The following is a 23417-nucleotide window of genomic DNA, read 5'->3' on the forward strand; positions in this document are numbered from 1 at the left end:
ATTTGGGAGCCCTCATTGGGAACAGATTTTCTCTCCTATTCAGAAAAAATTTTTCTTAATCACAGCCTCAATTTTCTTTGCTAAGGAACAAACAGTGCCACAGGCTCTGTGTAGGAAGAGATAGGGAGCCGTAATTACCTCGCAAATACTCTTGTATGTAAATTGACAAATCTGTATATAGAGAAATGTATATGGAGAAGTGTCTGGAAGGATGTTTGCCAAAATGCTAATGATGGTTATCTCTGGGAGGTGGGATTTCAGAAGACTTTATGCTTTCTTCTTTATACTTTTCTTTATTTTTTAAACGTAGATTTTTTTTTTTTTTTTTTTAAGAAAGCATGCTTACATTTGCTTTCTATTGCTGGATTTTTCAACTTTTCCTAATAGATTTCAATGGAGTCAGAAATGTGTTCTAATATATATTCTCAATCTTAGCTTACAAAGGTGTTGCTCTACCAAATTCTTCCATTCACTGAAAGAAAACAATTATGCATCTTAAAGAAAGTGTGCTTACATTTGCCTTTTATTGCTGGGATTTCCCAACATGTCTTAACAGATTTCAGTGGAGAAAGAAATGTGTTCTAATAACGTATTCTCAATCTTAGCATACAAAGGTGTTTTTCTATTAAACACTTTTCTTCACTGAAAGGAAGTCTTACAGAAACTATACTTACATTTATTTATTTATCTTTTATTACTGAAATTTGAAAATTTCAATTTGTCCTGATAGGTACAAATGGAGTAAGAAACATGTACTTTTCTTTATTGTTTGATTTAAATTTTTAAATTTTTTTTACAAATGGCACAAGAAACTTCTTTTTAAAAAGTATGAAACAAGCAAGGGATTATTCTGGCCCCATGTATATTTTATTCCGAAAAATCTGTTAGAAGCTAAGGGTTACCCTAGGAATGGACTGGTAGGTAAGCTCTGGACTTGATCTTTCAGTGAGTATTCACTGAATAAGGCAGATACTCAGGGACTGGGCCATCTGGAAATAGTATCTCATTTAGCCCTCAGAACAACCTCTGAGGTAAGTATTAATAGCCCTATTTCAAAGATATAGTGAAAGACAGGTTAAGCAAGTTGCCCAAGGTCACACTTCTGATAAGTAGTACTACCAGAATTCAAAACTAGACCTGTCTGATTCCAAAGCTAGCGTTTATCAAACTGTGTTCCATGGAATACTATATTCTTTGAGCTGTTAATAAGTAATCTCCAACATAAAAATAGGCTTGTAGTTATATAAGTATATTTTTCTCTTTTCACAGCGCACATTAGCATATAAGAAGCTTTTCTCTTACACTGTTTTTTCTTTATCTTGGCTTTTGTTTGAGGAGCACTTATTAATATCTCATAAGTGTGATGGTCTATGTAGCACCAAAGCTGTCTTACTGTGGCTCCAGACCAGCTTGTAACATCATTGGATCAGATAAGGCTGAAGATGAAGAACTGATAGAGCTTTTTTTTTTTTTTACCTTAAAAATTTTTAAAAATAGAGATGGGGTTTCGCTATGTTGTTCTGGCTAGTCTTGAACTGCTAGGCTCAAGGGCTCGTCCCACCTCAACTTCCCAAATTGCTGGGATTACAGGTGTGAGCCACCACGGCCAGCCCGATAGAGGTTCTTGAAGCCTCTATCCAACCTTAACCACTTCTAAGCTTGATTAAATTCAAGAGTAGATTACATGGTGCTGTTAGTACAGGTCAAAAAAAGACAGGGATGGAATTAGAAATCCACAGGTCTACCAGCTCAAGCCCATTGGAGGAAACTAAAGGATAAAGTTGATCCCTAACCTCCATGTTGAGTTGTGGAAGGTAGCCATAGCTAAGTGCAGTTTGGTCATGCAGATTTCCTGGAAACTGATGTTGGTGGTTTTTGCATAGAACCATGAGTCATGGAGCTGAGAGTCATAGACTTTGACTGTGGGAGGGGTGTCAGTTCCTCTAGATGGTAGCTGGAAGGGGTGGGAGGCTTAATCACTGCCCAGTAGCAGTGAAGAAGGGGAAAGGGAAATAGAGCAGCATTCTCTCTGGGGCCCTTATGGCATGTGGCAAAAGTAGTGACAACCTTCACCAGGTGAGAAGATTTTCTTACTAAATTTGGTATGAGTCTGGAAAGGTAGAAAGTGTGAGAGGAAGGAAGAAGAGGTTCTTCTTCCTGTTTGTGAAGGAAAGAATCAGTAGGAATGTCCCTAAGTTTGGGCACCTAGCCAGTTGGTGCTCTGTGGACAATCAGGTTACAGGGGCCTGAACTAATTGTCATAGGATACCAGGATGTTGGGGCTGATGTGATTCTAGGAAGCATCTGGCTCAATTCCTTTCTGTTACTGATGGGTAAGTTAGTTATTTGCCTATGTCCAAAACATCAGTTTATTAGTAGACTAAAAATTCAAGACCAAGCTCCTGACTCTGCAGTGTCATGTTCATTCCACTACATCAGATAATTCTGAGGTAATGAGGCTTTGAGAAGCCAAAGATGAATAGCATAGATCTTACCCTGAAGGAGCTCACATTCTAGTGAGGGAATAGTCACTTATAAAACAGAATGGTTAGTACAATGGCAGAGGTACACAGGTATCACAGATACTCCTCAGGGCAAGTGAGGGTTGGGTGTGAACACTTAGACATAAACAGAGACGACTTCCTGGAAAAGTGACACTTGAGCTGAATCATTAGGATGATCGTAACTAACTAGAATAAGAGACCATAAAGAAAAGGGAAAATTTCAGCAAAGAAACACATTAGCAAAGTAAAGAAGGAAGCATTAAGACAAGGATTCAATATTGCTTGCTAAATTTTAAAGTATAATACCAGGGGTGTTGCCATGAGTGTGAATTGATGGACAGGAGGAAATTAGGAGGGGCCTTTGACGTAAGTGTACATGCATAAATCCATCACCACAGTCAAAACACTGAGCATATGCATCAGTCACTACAGATTCCTTGTGACCTTCTGTAATCCCTTTCTCTCACCCTTCCCTGCTCCCTCTATTCACCTCCTACCCTCCCCTACCTTCATCCTCAGACAATCATTGATCTGCTTTCTGTTGCTATAGATTAGTTTTCATTTTCTAAAATGTTATATAACTGGAATCATACAGAATGTACTCTTTATTATTTACCCTCTTTCATTCACCATGATTATTTTTACATTCACTTATGCTGTAGAGTGTAACAATAGTTCATTCTTTTTAATTGCTAAGTAGTTTCCATTGTAAAATTATACCACTCTTTATTTATACGTTCACTTGTTTATGGACATTTGGGTTGCTTCCAGTTTGGATTATTATAAATAAAACTATGAACCTTCCTGTACTAGTCCTTGTATGGACATATGCTTTCATTTCTCTTGGGTAAATACCTAGGAGTAGAATGGCTGGATCATATGATAAGTATATGGTTTTTTTTCTTTTTGAGACGGAGTCTTGCTCTGTCGCCCAGGCTGGAGTGCAGTGGCCGGATCTCAGCTCACTGCAAGCTCCGCCTCCCAGGGTTTACGCCATTCTCCTGCCTCAGCCTCCCGAGTAGCTGGGACTACAGGCGCCCGCCACCTCGCCTGGCTAGTTTTGTGTATTTTTTAGTAGAGACGGGGTTTCACCGTGTTAGCCAGGATGGTCTCAATCTCCTGACCTCGTGATCCGCCCGTCTCGGCCTCCCAAAGTGCTGGGATTACAGGCTTGAGCCACCGCGCCCGGCCGATAAGTATATGTTTAACTTTGTACAAAACCAGCAAACTGCTTTTGAAAATAGCTATACCAATTTACATTCCCTCCAACAGTGTGTAAGAGTTCCAGTTTCACTACATCCTCGCCAACACTTGGTGTGGCCAGGTTTTGAAAACATTTTAGCCATTCTAGGAGATGTGGAGTGGTATCTTACCATGGTTTTAATTTGCATATCCTTAATAACTAATGAAGTAGAAATTTTCTTTCATGTGCTATTTGCCATCCATATAATATCTTCTTTCTTTGTCTGTTCTGATCTTTTGCCCATTTTAAATACTGGATTGTTTATTTTCTTACCATTGCGTTTCAAGGGTTGCTTTTATACTCTGGATACCTGCCTTTCATCTTGTGTGATTTGGAAATATGTTTTGCCTTATGTGCCGTGTCTTTTCATTCTCTTAACAGTGTCTTTTGAAGAGCAGAAGGTTTTCGTTTTGAAGAAGTCCAATTTATCAGCTTATTGCGCTTTTGGTGTCTTATCTGAGAACTCTTTGTGTGATCAAGGTTGCAAATATTTTCTCCTAAATTTCCTTCTGGAGAATTATAGTTTCGGATTTGACCTTTAGATCTATGATTCGCTACTAGTTACGATTTCATATGGAGAGAGGTATAAATGCAAGTTCATTTTTTGCATGTTAATAGACAATTATTCCAGCACCATTTGTTGAAACAAGTGTTGTTCATTCTCTAATGTATTAATTTTGTATTTTTTTGAAAATCAGTTGTCCATATACATATGGACTCTCTATTCTGTTCTCTTGATATATTTATTTAACACCAGTTCTATGCTGTCTTTATTGTTGTAGTTTTATAGAAAGTAATAGAATTAGGTAGTGTTTGTATTCCAATTTTGTTCTTTATCAAACTTATGTTTACTATTCTAAGTCTTCTGCATTCCCAAATGAATTTTAGAATTAATTGCTTGAAGTCTACAAAAAATTCCGCTGTAGTATTGATTGGGATTACAATCTATAGATTAATTTGGAAGAATTGACATCTTAAAAATATTGAATTCCTGATAGATGGATGTCATATATCTCTCCATTATTTGCATCTTTTCAATTTCTTTCAGCAATGTTTGTTTTTAAGTTGTAGCGTACAATTATTTCACAACTTTTGTCAGATTTATGCCTAAGTATTTCATATATGATGCTATCGTAAATGATACTTCTAAAAAAATACTTGATTTCTAATGGTTACTAGTGCATAGAATGCTATTATTTTTTGTAGATTGAATCTTGTGTCTAGCAACCTTGCTACACTTACTTGTTAGTTCTAGTAGTTTTTTTGTAGATTTATTTAGATTTTCTACAAAGACATTCATGATATCTGTGAACAAAGACAGTTTTACTTTTTTTCTTTCCAATTTTGATGCCATTCTTTCCATATTTCATTCACACTGCCTAGAAATTCCAGTACAATGCCAAATAGAGTAGTTAAGAGTAAACAGACCTATTTTCTTCCTTATATAAGGGTAAGACATTTGATATTATACCATTAAGTATGATGTTCTTAATTCTATGCCCTTCATAAATGCCTTTTATAAGTTTGCATAAGTGTTCTTCTATTCCTAGTTTGCTAAGTTTTTATCAGAAATAGATGTTGAATTTTGTCAAATAAGTTTCCTGTATCTATTCAGAAGATAATTTGTTTTCTCTTTCAGTTTGTTAATATGATTAATTAAGTACCATTTTCAATGTTAAAATAACCTTGCATTCCTGAGAGTAGCCCCATTTGTTCATAATTTCTTATCATTTTTCTATATTGTTAGATGTTTTTTACTAAAATCTTGTTTACGATTTTCACATCATGTTCTGAGGAATGTTGGTCTGTGGTTTCATTTCTTGTAATATCTTTCTGCTTTTAGTAACTGAAAATTCTGGCCTCACAGGATAAGCTAGCGAGTGTACCCTCCTTTTCTATTTTCTGGAAGATTTGATATAGAATCAGTATTATTTCTGCCTTACATGTTTAGTAGAAATTATCAATAAGGCATCTGGACTAGCAGTTTTCTTTATGGGAAGATTTTTAAACTCCAAAATCAGTTTCTTATTAGAGGTAGGATTATTCAGGTTATCTATTTCTTGAGAGAGATTTGGTAATGTGTGCCTTTCGATGAATTCATCTATTTCATCTAAGTTGTATTGGCATCAAGTCATTTATTATATTGACTTATCCTTTTGATATCTATAGAATTTGTAGTGTTGTTTTCTCATTCCTAATATTGATAATTTTTGTTCTCTATTTTAAAATTGATTACCTGTGTATAAGTTTATCAATTTTATCAGTCTTCTAAAAGAGCCAACTTTTGTGAGTTTTGTTTTGTTTTGTTTTGTTTTTCTGTTTAATTGATTTCAGTGTTTATCTTTATTAACTACTTCCTTCTGCTTATTTTGGGTTTAATTTGTTATACTTTTTCTAGTTTTTCAAGATGCAATCGGAAGTCATTAATTTGAGACCACTCTCCTTTCAGCTATAGACATTTAGCACTAAAATTCACCCTGAAATATTGCTTTAGTGACATTCACACATTTTCAACATGTTTTTAAAGTTTTTCTCAATTCAAAATTCTAATTTTCTCTTTGATTTCTTCTTTGATCTATGAACTGTTTAGAAGTACACTATTTAGTTTCCCAATTTGAGGAGATTTTCTAGGGATATTTCTGTTATTGATTTCTAATTCAGTTCCTTCTAAATTTATTGAAACTTGGTTTATGTCCAGAATAGTCTATCTGGGTCAATGTTTCATGTAACCTTGAAAAGAATGTATATTCTGCTGTTGTGGGGTGGAGTGTTCTATCATAATCTGTTAGTTTCAGTTGATTGGTGCTGTTGTTCAAATATTTACTGCTTTTCTGTCTACTGATTCCATCAGTTATTGAGAGAAGGATATTGAACTATTCAAGTATAGCTGTATACTTGTCTATTTCTTCTTTCAGTTCTGTTCATTTCTGTCTCATAAATTTTGACTAGGTGCAGAAACGCTTAGGATTTTTATGTTCTTTAGCTCAATCAGTCCCTTTATAATTATAATCTTCTTTATCCTTGATGATTTTTTCTGTAATAGTGTTTGTTTTAGTCTAATATAGACACTCCAGCCTTTTTCCCCCCTTTTATTAGTGTTAGTATGGTATATCTTTTTCTGTCGTTTTATTTTAAAATGTATTTGCTTCTTTATATTTTAAATGCATTTTTTTGTCAGCAACATAATTGGGTCTTGTTTTTTTAATTCATCTATTTATTCCTGCTTCATATTTTAAGTATTCAGACCATTTCATTTACTGTGATGTTGATATGGTTGGGATTTTAGCATATTTGTGTTTTATTTGTCTCATTTTTCTATTTGTTCTTTATTTTTCCCATCTGTTGTTCCCCCTTTTCTCTTTTTCTGGCTTCTTTTGATTAATCTGTGTTTTTAAAGATTTTTACCTTCAAGTGAGGTTACCACTTCACATATAAGATGCTCCCAATAGTATACTTCCATTTCTCCCTTCCCAGCCTCTACACTATTATTATCATAAAGTTTACTTTTACATTTATTATTAATACAATGCAATATTGTTATTATTTTTGTTTGAACTGTTCAGTATCTTTTAAAGAGATTTAAGACCAGGTGTGGTCGTTCAAACCTGTAATCCCAGCACTTTGGGAGGCTGAGACAGGCAGATCAGCTGAGGTCAGGAATTCGAGACCAGCCTGGCCAACATGGTGAAACCCCCTCTCTACTAAAAATGCAAAAAATTAGCTGGGCTTGGTGGTGCATGTCTGTAATCCCAGCTACTCAGGAGGGTGAGGCATGGAAATTTCTTGAACCTGAGAGGCAGAGGTTACAGTGAGCCAAGATCATGCCACCGCATTCCAGCCTGGGTCACAGAGCAACACCTTGTCTCAAAAAAAAAAATAATAAAATAAAAATAAATTAAAGAGATTTAAATAACAGAAAAAAGTATTGTGCATTTATTCCTGTAGCCACCTTTTCTGGTGCTCTTTGTTCCTCTGTGTAAATATGTAATTCCATCTGGTCTCATTTTTCTTCTACTTAGAGGACTCCCTTTAACATTTCTTGTAGTATGGATCTACTGGTGTGGAATTCTTTCACCTTTTGTGTATCTTAAAGTCCTTTTTTCAAGTTAGTAAAATGTATTTTTGTTGGGTATAGATTTTTAGGATGACAATTTTTTTTCTTTAGTATTTTAAATGTGTTGCTCCACTTTCTTCCAGCTTGCCTATTTTCCAGTAAGAAGTCTGCTATTATCCTTACAATTGTTCCTTATTCCTTAACAGGTCTTTTTTTCCCCTGGTTGTCTTAAGATTTTCTTTTCATCACTGTTTCTTGAGTACTTTGATTATAAAGTACCTTGGTGTCGCTTTCTTCATGTTTCTTGTGCTTGGAGTTCATTGAGCTACTGAGCTTCTTGGTTCCATAGAGATATTATTTTCATCAAATTTAGGATTTTATTTAGTCATTATTTCTGCAAATATTTTTCTAGCTCTCTTCTGTCCTCAATTTTAGAGACTCCAATGACATGTATATTAAGCCACCTGAAATTATTTTTCAACTCATGATGCTCTGTTCATTTAAAACATTTTATTTTCTGGCCAGGCATGGTGTCTCACACCTGTAATCCTAGCACTTTGGGAGGTCAAAGTGGGTGGATCACTTGAGGTCAGGCATTCGAGACCAGCCTGGCCAACATGGTGAAACTCTGTCTCTACTACAAATACAAAAATTAGTTGGGCTTGGTGGCATGCACCTGTGATCCCAGCTACTCGGGAGGCTGATGCAAAATTGCTTGAACCCAGTAGGTGGAGGCTGCTGTGAGCCAAGATCGTGCCACCGCACTCTGGCCTAGGCAACAGATCGAGACTCTGTCTCCAAAAAAAAAAACCATATATATCTATATCTATATCTATATCTATCTATCTATCTATCTATCTATCTATCTATCTATCTATCTATATATAATCTGTCTGTGTTTCTTTGAGGATATTTTATCTTGCCATCTTCAAGTTTGCTAGTTTTTTAGGGTTTTTTCTTCAGCAATATCTAATCTGCCATTAATCCAATCCAATGTATTTTTCATGTCACACATTGTAGTTTCATCTTTAGAAGTTTGATTTGAGTCCTTTTTACATTTTCCATGTCTCTATTTAGTTTTTTGAAAACATAGTATCTGGCTTAATGGCTTTACCAATCTAACAGCTGGGTTGGTTTTCATCTATCGCCTTGTTATAGGTTGTGCTTTTTTGCTTCTTGCATGCCTGATATTTTGAGTGAGTCTATGTGTAAATTTTACTTTGTTGGGTGCTAAATATTTGGCATTCCTATAAATCTTACCGAGCTTTGTTTTAGGATGCACTTAAGTTACTTGGAAAGTGTTTAATATTTGAGCCCTTACTCTCAAGAATTGTTGGGTAGAACAGTGTTCAGTCTAGAGCTATCTGTTCCCTATTACTGAGGCAACATCCTTCTGTGTACTCTATCCTGTGAATCTTGGGGTTTTCCAGTCTGACTGGTGGGAATAGTCACTGGTGCTGTGTGAATGGCAGGCACTGCTCAGATGGTACCTATCCTTGGGTAGTTTTTGTACATGCAGGTGCTAATCAGGACTCAGCTAAATTCTTAATGGACACTTTGGTAGACTGAATAATAGGCCCCAAATATGCCCATGCACCTTATAGGGCAAAGACGACTTTGAAGTTGTGATTAAATTAAACATTCGAAATGGGGTGATTATCCTGGATTAGCCAGGTGGTTCTTATCTAATCATATGGGCCCTTATAAGAATGAAGCAGGAGATATGGAAAGTAGCAGATATGATGACAAAAGCAAGAAGTTGCATGATGCAAGAAAGGAGATAAGGAATGCAGGTGACTTTAGAAGCTGACAAAGACAAGGAAACAAATTATCTCCCTGAGCCCTTAAGAAGAAATGTAGCCTAGCCAACAAACTGAATGTATACTTCTGACCTTCAGAACTGTAACATAATAAATTTGCGTTGCTAAGGCACAAAGTTGTGGTAATGTTTTAGTAGCAATAGGAAACTGATGCAAGCACTGCTGTGAATCTTTGGGGTTTGCTCTCCGTGCACCTTTCTTTTGTACATCGCTGTGTCCTGTAAACCCTAGCTCCCTTGGTCTCCTCAAAATCTCAGCTCTGCCTCCTCAACCCAGGGAGTCTGCCAGGCTCTCCCTCTGTGTTCCATGGTCTGGAAACTGTCCGTCAATATAAGCTGAGGCAATCACAGGGCTCACACCATTTATTTCCCATCTCTCATGGGTCCGTGTCCTTCATTGTCTTACATTCAGTGTTTTGCAGCCATTATTTTATAATCTACATTTTTTAGCTGTTTCAAGTGAGGGGTTAAATCTGGTCCCTGTTAATCCATTGGCCAGAGGCACATTTCCCAAACATGTGATTTTATATTTTTACATTAAGAAAAGGAAAATGAAAAAGGTAAAATGAATTTTCATAACATTTTAGTTATCTCAATATGTACAAAATACTATAATTTTAAAATGTAATCGATATTGAAAAATTACTGATATAATCCTTTTTGTACTAAGTGTATATTTTACACTTACAGCACATAGTAATTCAGACTAGCCAGATTCTAAACGCTCAAAGCTGCAGCACAGCTCTAGGGTACAGTGAATCATGAGAGTCCGTGTTTAGCTGCTCAAGGGGACTACATTTATTTAAATGTTTCAGTTTTAATGTCCTCCACCATGAAATATTCTTTGATCAACCCAGCTGAAAATCTTTGCATTTTCATGGCATTTGTTACTGTTCTTTGGGACTTGACATATTTTATCTTTATTGATTGATATAGCTTGTGCAAAGGGCAACAGGAAGGATTCTCAAGAATTTGGAAATGAGGACTGGCAAATGTCACATCTTTCTAAGGGTTAATTTAATTTTTTTTTAATTCTAGATAAAATGAATAAGATTATTTATTCATAGATGTGTCTTACTCTATGAGATATTTTGTCAGTGTGATCCTGATAAAGGGCTGGGAAATACCCAAATTCATCATTCACTCCTGATAAACAGAGTAGTTCTTTAAGACTTAATAATTGGCCGGTCGCGGTGGCTCACGCCTGTAATCCCAACCTTTTGGGAGGCTGAGACAGGTAGATCACAAGGTCAGGAGTTCAAGACCAGCCTGGCCAACATAGTGAAACCTCGTCCTTACTAAAAAAAAAAATACAAAAATTAGCTGGACGTGGTGGCGGGCACCTGTAATTCCAGCTATTCTGGAGGCTGAGGCAGGAGAATCGCTTGAATCCGGAAGGCGGAGGTTGCAGTGAGCCTAGATCATGCCACGGCACCCCAACCTCGGTGAAAGAGCAAAACTCCTCCCAAAAAAAAAAAGACTAAATAATCATGGGTTCAATTTACTGAGTACCAGTCTTGCTGTATCCCAGTCTGTGTGATAAGATCATTTAATCTTTACATCCACCCTGAGAGGGATAAGTATTGGTCCGTTTTACACAGGTAGGAAGAACTTGTGACTAGAACCGTTAAGTTTGGAGTCCAGGGCCGGGCGCGGTGGCTCAAGCCTGTAATCCCAGCACTTTGGGAGGCTGAGGCGGGCGGATCACGAGGTCAGGAGATCGAGACCCTCCTGGCTAACACGGTGAAACCCCGTCTCTACTAAAAATACAAAAAACTAGCCGGGCGAGGTGGCGGGCGCCTGTAGTCCCAGCTACTGGGAGGCTGAGGCGGGAGAATGGCGGGAACCCGGGAGGCGGAGCTTGCAGTGAGCCGAGATCCCGCCACTAGCACTCCAGCCTGGGTGACACAGCGAGACTCCGTCTCAAAAAAAAAAAAAAAGTTTGGTGTCCAGTTCTCACAAAGCTGTTTAGTGGCATACGTAAGAGGAAAATTCAGGCTTGACCTCAAAGCCTGGGTCGTAAATCATCACACTTGACTCCTGATATATATTCAAATGCATTTATAATCCAATTAATTTTATTTTAATTTTATTAAAGTAATGATGTAGACTTAAGGATAATCCTGAGGAGTAAGACAAGAAGAAAAAGGGGGAAAAAAGCACAAAGTAAAGGAAAAGGGTATGAAATAGATCTAAGTATTTGGTGTTTACAACAGAGAAATTCATTTTCTTGTGGAAGAGAAGTAGCTCACCAGGCTTATCTACAGCCTGGATGAACTGTTCCCTCAGGACCGTGTGATTCCCGGGTACCTTGAAATTGCAAAGAAGATACTATGGATTGCACAAGTGACCCATGCACTGGAAAAGGCATAATTTTAATGGAACATTAAATTTAATGGAACATTCTGCTTTAAATATCAGTCCTGTGCACAGTTTTAAAAATGAGTCACTTTATAGAATATCATTACCTCTGACAGAAAATTCAAAATTCTGGCCAGACACGGTTGCTCACGCCTGTAATCATCCCAGCACCTGGGAGGCCGAGGTGGGCGGATCACTTGAGGTCAGGAGTTTGAGGCCAGACTAGGCAACATGGTGAAACTTCCTTTCTACTAAAAATACAAAAATTATCCGGGCATGGTGGTTCATGTCTTTAGTCTCAGCTACCTGGGAGGCTGAGATGGGAGGATCACTTGAGCCTGGGAGGCGAAAGTTGCAGTGAACTGAGATTGTGCCACTGCACTCCAGCTTGGGTGACAGATTGAGACCCTGAAAAAAAAAAGAGAGAGAGAGAGAGAAAGGAAGAAAGGCAAGGAAAAGAAAGGAAAGGAAAGGGGAAAGGACAGGTCAAAATTCTGTATCTGGGTTTCTAGAACTGAGGACCAGACATTGGAAACTGATGTCCTCACTAAGAAAATGATATTCTAGTTGAAAAAAACAAAAACTTACATTGCTATCTTTTTTTACTTCCCCATTGCATATTTGTTGGCTTGTTTTATCTCTGCTGTAAGACTGTTATCTTCTAGAGGATAGCTACTGCTTAGTCACAGTTGTGTTTTCCACAACATCTAGAACAGAAAACATTATAAATGTTTCTGCAATAAAAGAATAAATGAGGCGTGGCTATGTTCTCCCCACTTTCATGTGGAGAAGTTTACTGATCAAATGTAGTATGTACATGAATCAGAGTATTTAAGAAACTGGCCCATCAAGCTGTTGGCTTTCTTGATGGCTGATTGACCAGTCCATCCCTGACTTCAAGGGCTTAAGTAAGTGCCCAGACACTAGTTGCTAATGCTGCAGATAGAGCTGAAGCACTGGCCTGGTCTTTGTCACTGTGACCCATCCTCTTCTAAGAATGGCTGTATTTTCTTCTACAGTGCTTAATTCAATGTTAAGCATTGTTGGCTTGCTGAATTGGACAAAAACTGAATGTCTAAGATGAGCCAGTTGGTATTTCAGTTCAGAAACTAGGAGAGTGGAGAGTTTGGGGAAACTTTCCAGAGGACAGCCACAGCTCAAACCCAAGGTAATGCTAGAGATCCCTGAACATTTGTACACTCTGATCTCTGGCTACCTTACAGAGCCAGGTAACTTAATTTCTTCTTCCTTATTCCTTAGGGCAAGAATATCACAGCATGGGCATGAGTAGCTTGAAATTGCTGAAGTATGTCCTGTTTTTCTTCAACTTGCTCTTTTGGGTAAGTGTGTCTCTTCTGAGCATGGTTAAGCTCACCTTTCCCCAGCTAAGCTCTCCTCTCTCCTCTACTGAAGAGGCTGGTGTGGGGTAAAATGCATGCATGTTTGGGTCACGTCCAGCACAACCATCCTAGAAACAAAGGAATAATAATTTTTCCCCTCTTCCTGCCACAGAATAAACCTGCAAAATTGAAAGGTACTAGTGCAGTTATTAATGGAGGTGCTGTTTCTCTCTGAGGGCTTTAGTTTACTACTACTTATAGCTAACATATATAGCTGAGAAACCTGAGACTGTGTGCTCTGGGTATTGAGTGCCTCTGTTTTTCTTGTCTTTTTTTCTAGATTCCTTGAAACAATAAGTGATTGAAAGGAAAGTCACCCCTTCCGGGGAGGTTTCACTGTACAAAATTCAGCAATTGAATTTCAGATATAGGATGGGTTGGTACTTGTGTATATGAGAATATTATTATAAGTTTGGATTCTCTAGTTTTCTGCCTAGCAAGATGAGCTTCCTCAAGCAGGACATCTTCTCTACATGGTCATGGTTTCCACAGGGAAAGCCATGTGTGAGCGACTGAAAAGATAAGGAACAGGAAGTTAGACCTATATATAGTGAAGATATTGTGCGGCTCACAGAAGTGCTCTTTCCTTGGTATTTGGAAATGGGTAGGAAGAGTTGTGAGTAGGTCTCCACATGAGAAAGGTGGGATTGCCTCTCCAATGCAAGCATGGAAAAGTTTGGTCAAAAAATTGTTCATGAGACTTTGATTGAGCCAGTTAAAAATAAAATGATTCTGATCTCAAGGAAGTGAGAATATGAGGAGATACCCAAGAACCACATTTTGCTTCAGGATGTTGTGGGATTCTTCCTTTCAGATCTGCGGCTGCTGCATTTTGGGCTTTGGGATCTACCTGCTGGTCCACAACAACTTCGGAGTGCTCTTCCATAACCTCCCCTCCCTCACGCTGGGCAATGTGTTTGTCATTGTGGGCTCCATTATCATGGTAGTTGCCTTCCTGGGCTGCATGGGCTCTATCAAGGAAAACAAGTGCCTGCTTATGTCGGTGAGTCCTTACAGAGATGTGGTGCCCCAAGTCAGGGAGATGGTGCCTAAGTCCCAGGCAAGATGTTTTTTGGTAGGTCACTTATAGGCACAGAAAGATCTTAGGACAATGAGACTGGTACCTCAGATCAGCCAAGTCTGCCCAGACTTAGTCATATTATGTATGACTAAGGTCCCATGGACAGGTGAGAGAGGGCATTGCTTTCCCCCTTGGTAGCCATTTTACACTGCTAATAATGACCTTTGTCATTATTGTAATTCCCCTTCATAGCATTTCATTTTTTCTTTATGTCTGGATGAAACCAGGTGTCATCTCTCTTCCAAAATCCTCCTCACGCTAGCTATTATTATGTACTTTCAGGATCTGACTCAGAGTCGCTAACTAATGGAAAAATAATTTCTAGATTCTTTCCTTCCCAAATGCCAGAGGATGCTTCCTTAACTCATATATGCACAAGATACTCCGTAGACATCCAACTTAGTTGAGGGCTCTGGCTGCAGCCATTGAAGTCTAATGTGAGAGATGCTAGAGCCTTTTGCATATTGCCTATCAGGTACTATCCTGAGGAGTACGTTAAGGCTTAGGGCTTAGGTTTTGCCTGTAAGCAAAGTGCCTGTAGAGCACTGAGCTCTGCATTTCTCTAGTGTTCCCAGAACAGAACTTGGTGTAACAGTGCCACTCTACCAATAGATGTGGGTTTCTAATCACCTTGGTTCTTCCTTAAGTCATCTGGTTAATCTTTTTTTCCATTATGGTTCAACTTTTTCGTGATGTTTTCTTTTTCTTTCTTTTTTTATTTTTTATTTTGGAGATGGTGTTTCGCTCTTGTTGCCCAGGCTGGAGTGCAATGGCACGATGTCATCTCACCACAGTCTCCACCTCCCGGGTTCAAGCCATTCTCCTGCCTCAGCCTCCCGAGTAGCTGGGATTACAGGCATGCGCCACCATGCCTGGCTAATTTTGTATTTTTGGTAGAGACAGGGTTTCTCCATGTTGGTCAGGCTGGTCTCTAACTCCTGACCTCAGGTGATCCGCCTGCCTCAGCCTCCCAAAGTGCTGAGATTATAGGCGTGAGCCACCGCGCCCAGTCGGTATGGGTCAACTCTTAAACTGCAGCCAAGAGAAGGAATAAAAAAAAGTCCCCCTTCTCAGATAGTTCTCAGACTAATGGCAAAGGATGGAAGATAGCAGACATGGGGTAAGGTAAATGTTTTAAGCAGTCAAAATTAATGTTGGGGTAAAAAAGGTAAAGGAGAAGGAATAAGTGAAAATGTTTTCTGTTGTGTGTTATTAGCATAAAGGGAATAAGCATCGGAAGCTGGAAACAAACATGAGTTAGAACCATGGCTAGGACCCTTCTTTTCACCATTGTATAGGGCTCCTCTCAGCCACTACCAGCAGTCCTCCACCCAGAGGTATCCCTGATCTTGTAGAAAGGACCAGGCCCCAAATGATCTAGTTTACCGACCTTTTGCTTAACTGCTTCAATAGGCAGATGTCAAAATTGCTTAACTTATTCAACAGATGGTGTTGTGTATGTATTATGCATATAGTGCTCTGATAGGCACAGCAGGTAGGAGAGAACAAAGAAGACAGTTGATCTGCCGTCTAAAGTCTAATTGTAGAAAAAAACACATATTTTCGCAAAACAAAAGAAGGCTTACAACGGCCTGAGGAGGCAGAACAGGAACATCCTGCACATGTGCAAACACCCCTGGATGCTCCCAGAGCTGAGTGGGAGTGGGACGAGAATGGGGATCAGTGCTCTGAGAATGTATCTGCTTTGTCCCAGTTCTTCATCCTGCTGCTGATTATCCTCCTTGCTGAGGTGACCTTGGCCATCCTGCTCTTTGTATATGAACAGAAGGTAAGTTATAAAGAGCACAACTCATTGTCTTAATACTGAAAGTGGGGAGTATGCAGTGGAGAAGTTGGTACAAAATTACAAAATAAGTCCTATAATAGAGATAGAAATGAAGTGGAAGGATAGAGGAAAGAGAGAGTAATTGTAATTGGGGGGAGAAAAAATTTCTATGAAAGAGATTGTATCTGAGTGGTATCTTGAGTGGTGCCTGGAAAGAACAGTACAACAAGTGTCTCTTCCTCTACTTGCTTTCCTCTGTGTTGTGTTTGGCAGGAGAGAATGTCTGCCTCAGTGCCTAAGGATAGTCCTTGCTTTAATTGCCCCTTTTCCTCCCTTGTAAAGCCAGAGCTCTAGAAGGAAGCAAGCCTACTAAATACTTCTTCCTTCAATGTCATCTCATGCTCAGCATGTATGCCCATAGATAAACACCCTCCCCTCACCCTGAGTTCTGAGGAGACCATTTGGAAGGGAAGAGCAAGTGGAACCACTAACCTATGCTGGAAATTCCTTATTCCTTGAACTCACCTGCTTTTTACCATGTCTCCTCTGCTGGAATGTGCCTGCCCAGCTGAATGAGTATGTGGCTAAGGGTCTGAGCGACAGCATCCACCGTTACCACTCAGACAATAGCACCAAGGCAGCGTGGGACTCCATCCAGTCATTTGTAAGTACAAGTGGAATCCTCTTCAGATCAGCCCAGACTTCATGTTCAAGTGTAAAACCCTGGGGGCTAGTTCCTTTTTCTGGAAGTTTCAGAATCTAAGGTCCACATTGCTGAATCCCAGAATAATGCCTTGGCTATCACAAACATGGGAGCCCAGTAATTAGTCTGAATAGTACAAAGTTCTCTACATTCTCTCTTTCATCCTTTTCTAACATGAATAGGTTTATTATCTAAGTTCTACTAGGATGTGAAGAAGACCCAAACACAGCAAACTGGATTAGTTTACGTATTTTCCAAAATTTTACTGAAAACAGCATTGTATAACACAAGAAATTGCCATTGAATTCCTGTGTTGCCCAAATCAGGCTTGTTACCTAGCCCACCAACACCCCATTCCTCATGCGCTGTTTCCACCCACAAACATGTATATGTATATGTACAGCATATACAAGCTCTGCATTCCTGACATGATGTGTTGGGAGATAAAGATGGAGCCTTGCACCAGTATAAACGATTTGTGTCTCAAAACAGCACCACTATGACTGCATGCCGGCTTAGTGTGGAGTAGAAGAAATGGCACAGGAATTAGAGCCCGGAGACCAGAATTGGGTAGCCTTGGGGAAGTCACCTAACTTATTTAGATCTCCAATTCTTTATTTTTTCAATTCAGTTTAGAAAACTTTTAATTATATAATTTTTAGGAATATATGAAAGTAAAGAGAAAAACAGAAAAATGAATCTCCCAACTCTTCAATAGTTAACATTTTCTGGTGTCATCTCCTCTAATTCCCCACACTTTTTTGCTAGAATATGTTAAATACTAGACAATATATTATTTCACCCACTAAATATAAAAGAACTTCTTTTTGATACACCTAAAATTTTATAATTTCTTAATACCACTAATAAAGTATATAATTAAATTTCCCTAATTTTCTCAAAAAATTTTAATTGACTTGTTCAAATCAAGATCTTAACAAGGCCTATGTGTTTATATTTGAATGATAGGTCTCTCTATCTATCTTTTAATCTATAATAGTACCCCTCTTTGTTCTTGCTCTTTGTGGAAAGAAATTAGGCTGTTTGTTCTATAGACTTCTCCACTCTCTAGATCCGGCTAGTTGCTTCCTCGAGTATTTTGGTATCAGGGAGTCTCTGTCTCCCATAAGCCCCATGAACTTAAAAGTTTGATGTGGTTTTTGTTTTGTGATAAGATTGCCATAGCTGTCACTTCCTATTGCATCATGCAAGCAGGTACATCATGTTTGATGGTCCTACTTTCTGTGATCTTAAGACTGGCTGGTGAGTCCAGGGGTGGTCAGCCTAATCCCTCCATTATGCAGTCCCTGGGTGCCTTATTCTTGATCTGTAAAATGTGACTAGATTAAGCAAAGGGGTCTCTACTCCACAGGGATCTTATGTGAATGAAATGGTATAACAGATCAGAAAGCACTTTGTTTCAAGAAGCCCATAGTAATCAGACCAATTCTGGACTTCTGCTATAGAGTCAGTTCTGAAGGGCCCACCTTTTCCTCTAAGGTCCACAGCTTTTTTTCACTGTTGACTTTCTAACCATCATCATTTTGGGGGTTTGGCTTTTAGCTCCGGTGTTGTGGTATAAACGGCACGAGTGATTGGACCAGTGGCCCACCAGCATCTTGCCCCTCAGATCCAAATGTGGAGGTAATTGTGTAAGCAATGTTTCTGTTATTGACCTCTTTGTTTAAATGTTTAATTACCTTGGAAACTGCAGTCATAGAGGATCTAGACCTTTTATCGAGAAACAGGGGACCTTGAATAAAAGAGAGGCCAAGGCAACAACCTTGGGTAATTAGAAAAGTCAGAAAAACATAGGAACAAAATCATTTAGACTAGAGACACTATGATTGATCTTGCTACACTAGACTATTACATTAGAGGGGAACAGTTTGTGTGAAAGTAGCAGAGGGTTGTGTCTAGATATTTCTTAAGCAAGAAGTAGGTCTCCTTATGGTTAAAAGTGAAATGAGGCTGGGCGCGGTGGCTCAAGCCTGTAATCCCAGCACTTTGGGAGGCCGAGGCGGGCGGATCACAAGGTCAGGAGATCGAGACCATCCTGGCTAACACGGTGAAACGCCATCTCTACTAAAAAATACAAAAAACTAGCCGGGCGAGGTGGCGGGCGCCTGTAGTCCCAGCTACTCGGGAGGCTGAGGCAGGAGAATGGCGTGAACCCAGGAGGCGGAGCTTGCAGTGAGCTGAGATCCGGTCACTGCAGTCCAGCCTGGGCAACAGAGCCAGACTCCGTCTCAAAAAAAAAAAAAAAAAAAAAGTGAAATGAATAGGGTTGAGATAGAAAAGTTTCCCCCTCTCCCTCTTTCTCTGCTCTTCTTCCTTGGAGATGGCAGAATCCAGCCCCTTAGGGAAATGAATCATAAGTGAAGGAGTAAGGAGTCGAGGGAGACAGAGTTAGTGGAACTATTGAAACAACCTGTCCAATTAATTTGGATCTCCAGAATAGGCTCTGAGAAGAAGCCACAACTATCTTCCAACTAGACCACATCCCTGAGGTCTTGTCTCCTCCTGTTATCTGCTCCTGAAGGGGTTTGGAAATCTCCAGGATTTTTCAGGTTTATGGAGAAAGACTAGGACACCCACTGACCAGCAGCTGCCCTGGTGCTTGGTAGGGCTACGATGGATTTACTGAATGTTGAAGCAGAAAATGAAATGCAAACCAATTTTAGTATTGTATGCCGTATGTTAATCTCTGATCAGCACTGAGTGTTCAAAGACAGTAGGATGTCAGTTGCTGACCTGCCTCTTAGAAGCTAGTTTAACTCAGCAGGTAAAGATCTAGGACTTCTACATTAGGTACCACTGTAATGATAACAACACCAGAAAAGTCTCTAGTTTAATATTTCCCACCTTATGCCTGTTTCTTCATTCATGCAAAGAAAATAAAAATATAATACCTAAGTCTCTTTGTATTACATAAAGCAAAATGCAAAGCACTGTATCTTCCAAATAATCCTCTTGATATGGTGGAATTTGTAACTGAAATATTTAGAGTTGTATCATTTGTAACTGAAATGTTTTCTAGGGTTGCTATGTGAAAGCAAGGCTGTGGTTTCATTCCAATTTCCTGTATATCGGAATCATCACCATCTGTGTATGTGTGATCGAGGTAAGTGCTTAATCACAGGGTTACTATGAGGATTACATGAGTTAAGTCAGGTAAGGTTTCAGAATAGTACCAGGTACACAGTATTTACACATAAATGTTAGCTATTTTTACTAGTATCTGAATTCCCCCAGTCAAGTAGCAAATAATGTAATTAACAATTTACTTTAAAGTATATAGAAAATGTGCTGTAAGAACATCTCTTGGCAGGGTGTGGTGGCTCAGGCCTGTAATCCCAGCACTTTGGGAAGCCGAGGCGGGCAGATCACAAGGTCAGGAGATCAAGACCATCCTGGCTAACACTGTGAAACCCCATCTCTACTAAGAATACAAAAAATTAGCCGGTCGTGGTAGCGGGCGTCTGTAGTCCCAGCTACTCTGGAGGCTGAGGCAGGAGAATGACGTGAACCCCGGAGGCGGAGCTTGCAGTGAGCCGAGATCGCGCCACTGCACTCCAGCCTGGGGGACAGAAAGAGATTCCATCTCTTAAAAAAAAAAAAAAAAACATCTCTCTGGTCAATTTATTCCTCAGAGATATGGGTGATTCACATGATTCGCAGTCAAACAGAAAGCCAACAAGCAGACTCCCACTTTGATCCTTCCTCAGCTGATCTGAAAAAGACGAATTGATAAAGTATTTCGTTTGAAAACCTGATCTTGCATGTTAAGGGGCTGATGATGAAAATTGTAATCAATTTCCTCTTTGTTTCTGTGCTTAGTTTGACAAGTGATGGGTGAATTGAGGGTAGTTTTTTGTCCTTTTTAATAAAAAAGGACAAAAATAATGTGATATTTCTAACATTTTTCCACCCAAGTGTTGGGTATATCATAGATTAGTTAAATCTCAACCAGGAAACTCAGAGAAAATGACTTTTCTCTGCTTGGAAACAAAGGAGGCACAGAGCATGGATAGAGATAAGTCATTGCACAGTGTTCAGTGAGCAGAATATGACCATCCTAGTAGCAGGGCTTCTGTGACTTCCTCAGAAGATAAAACATGCTCCAGTATTTTACAGCCTATTATCTTGTCATCATTGACCCCGTTTCTCTCCCCACTGCTATTCTTTAACTAAAGGAAAGAGCTCCTGAGAGAGGCTTGAAAGTAATGGTGGGAAGGGTGGCTTCAGTGTAATGGATACATTCTTTCTCTCAGAGGCCAATCCCAGGAATTGTGAAAGAAATGGCTTTTCTTATGAAGACTTCACATTTTCCCAACTCTTTTCACAGGTGTTGGGGATGTCCTTTGCACTGACCCTGAACTGCCAGATTGATAAAACCAGTCAGAGCATAGGGCTATGATCTGCAATTGTCCTGTGCTGAAGAGACTTGTTTCATCTCTGGAAATGCAAAACCATTTATAGCATGAAGTCCTAAATGATCACCTGCTGGATGATCCTCCTCCCAGCCTTTCCCTTTTTAGGTCCCTGTCTTATACAACCAGAGAAGAGGGTGTTGGCCAGGCACATCCCACCTCAGGCAGTAAGACAATCTTTCACCCACTGATGGCAGCAGCCATGTCTCTCAAAGTAGTGAAACTAATATCTGAGTATTTTTTGGACATGAGAGGCAAAGAGAAACTGGATCTAATGGCCCAACATCAAAAGGTGAACCCAGGATATGAATTTTTGCATCTTCCTATTGTTGAATTAGTCTCCAGCCTCTAAATCATGCCCAGTCTTCTCCCCAGCGTCAAGCAAGAGACAAGTTGAAGGGAATTCTGGGGCCAGGCTCACTGGACCATTGTCACAACCCTCTGTTTCTCTTTGACTAAGAGCCCTGGCTACAGGAATTACACAGTTCTCTTTCTCCAAAGAGCAAGATCTCATTTCAATTTCTTTATTAGAGGACTTTATTGACGTGTTCTAAATCTTTCCAGACAAAAACTATCCAGTGATTTATATCCTAACTTCAACCAGTAACTCAGCTGATAATCACAGTAAGAAGACTTCTGGTATTATCTTTCTATCAGATAAGATTTTGTTAATGTACTATTTTACTCTTCAATAAATAAAACAGTTTATTATCTCAATCACAATATTCCTATATATCAAACACTCCTTTCATGACCCAGCCTGATTACCCTGATTAATGCACCAAGCCAGGTGTATATTAATTATCTACTGCTGCATAAAAAATTACTCCAAAATTTAGTGGCTGAGGACAACAAACATTTATTATCTCATGGTTTTTGTGGGTCAGGAATCTAGGAGCAGCTTGGCTGGGTGATTCTGGTTCACAGTCTCTCACGTAACTGCAGTCAACATGTCAGCCTGGGCTGCAGTCACCTTAAGGCTCAACTGAAAGAGGATCTACTCTCAAGCTCCCTCACCTGGCTGTTGGCAAGCCTCAGATCTTTGCCACTTGTGCCTTTCCACAGGGCTTCCTTATGACATGGAAGCTGGCTTCTCCCCATTTAAAGACGTCCAAGAAAGAGCATGAGATTTGGCACCCAAAACAGAAGCCACAGTTTGTTGTTGTTGTTGTTGTTTTGAGACGGCGTCTGGCTTTGTCACAGGCTAGAGTGCAGTGGTGCAATCTTGGCTCACTGCAACCTCCGCCTCCCAAGTTCAAGCGATTCTCCTGTTTCAGCCTCCTGAGTAGCTGGTACCATAGGTGTGTGCCACCGTGCCTGACTAATTTTTTTTTTGTATTTTTAGCAGAGATGGGGTTTCACCATGTTGGCCAGGCTGGTCTTGAACTCCTGACCTCTGGTGATCCACCCGCTTCAGCCTCCCAAAGTGCTGCGATTACAGGCGTGAGCCACGTCACAGTTTTTTTTTTGTATAACCTCAGATGTGCCACCATATCAGTTCTGCCATATACTGTTTTTAAAAAGTGAGAATATGGCACATGTATACATATGTAACAAACCTGCACATTGTGCACATGTACCCTAGAACATAAAGTATGACTAAAAAAAAAAAAGAAACATAAAAAAAAGTGACTTGAAATGTTCAGCTCACATTCAAATAAAAAAAAAAAAAGGTGTAAATCTGTAGTGGATAGAGATCATTGGAGGTCATCTAAGAGGTTGCCAACCACACCATATTTGTTTGGTCAAAAAAAGAAGCTAAATTGAATTATCTATAAGCTAAATTTAATTATCTACATATAACCACACTTTGTAAGGCAAAAAATAAGACCACATCTAATAGGCAGCCAAATGTAAAGAAGTCAGAGAAAGGGATAGAGAAAAACTGGTTTCTGTTCTTGAAGTTTTATGTATCATCTCCCCTCTCTCTTTAAAAAAAATTAGTCATTTCAGTGGTAGTCTACAGAAAAGCCTACAACTTTTGCATTTTCCTGAGACAAAGAAGTAGCAGAGGAGACATTCTCTCTCTCGCT

The 23417-nt window shown here is 39.3% G+C and overlaps 1 protein-coding gene across 2 annotated transcripts in view; it reads left to right on the forward strand.

Annotated features, from left to right (window-relative positions):
• CD53 (CD53 molecule) overlaps positions 1-22107 on the forward strand; it is a 30271-nt gene extending 8164 nt beyond the window's left edge. Inside the window, exons 2-9 of one of the 2 annotated variants that reach the window (XM_010358557.2) lie at positions 13001-13149; positions 13242-13321; positions 14196-14384; positions 16177-16251; positions 16817-16912; positions 18515-18595; positions 19992-20075; positions 21300-22106. In XM_010358557.2, coding sequence (XP_010356859.1) covers positions 13259-13321; positions 14196-14384; positions 16177-16251; positions 16817-16912; positions 18515-18595; positions 19992-20075; positions 21300-21371 — 660 coding nt within the window. In that variant the 5' untranslated portion in view covers positions 13001-13149; positions 13242-13258 and the 3' untranslated portion in view covers positions 21372-22106. Of the gene's footprint in view, positions 1-13000; positions 13150-13241; positions 13322-14195; positions 14385-16176; positions 16252-16816; positions 16913-18514; positions 18596-19991; positions 20076-21299 lie in introns of both variants that reach the window. The other variant, XM_010358548.2, reaches the window with a different exon arrangement.
• Positions 22108-23417: the final 1310 nt, after the last annotated feature.

This window comes from Rhinopithecus roxellana, chromosome 8 (assembly GCF_007565055.1).
Source record: "Rhinopithecus roxellana isolate Shanxi Qingling chromosome 8, ASM756505v1, whole genome shotgun sequence".
Classification (NCBI taxonomy): Eukaryota; Metazoa; Chordata; class Mammalia; order Primates; family Cercopithecidae; genus Rhinopithecus; species Rhinopithecus roxellana.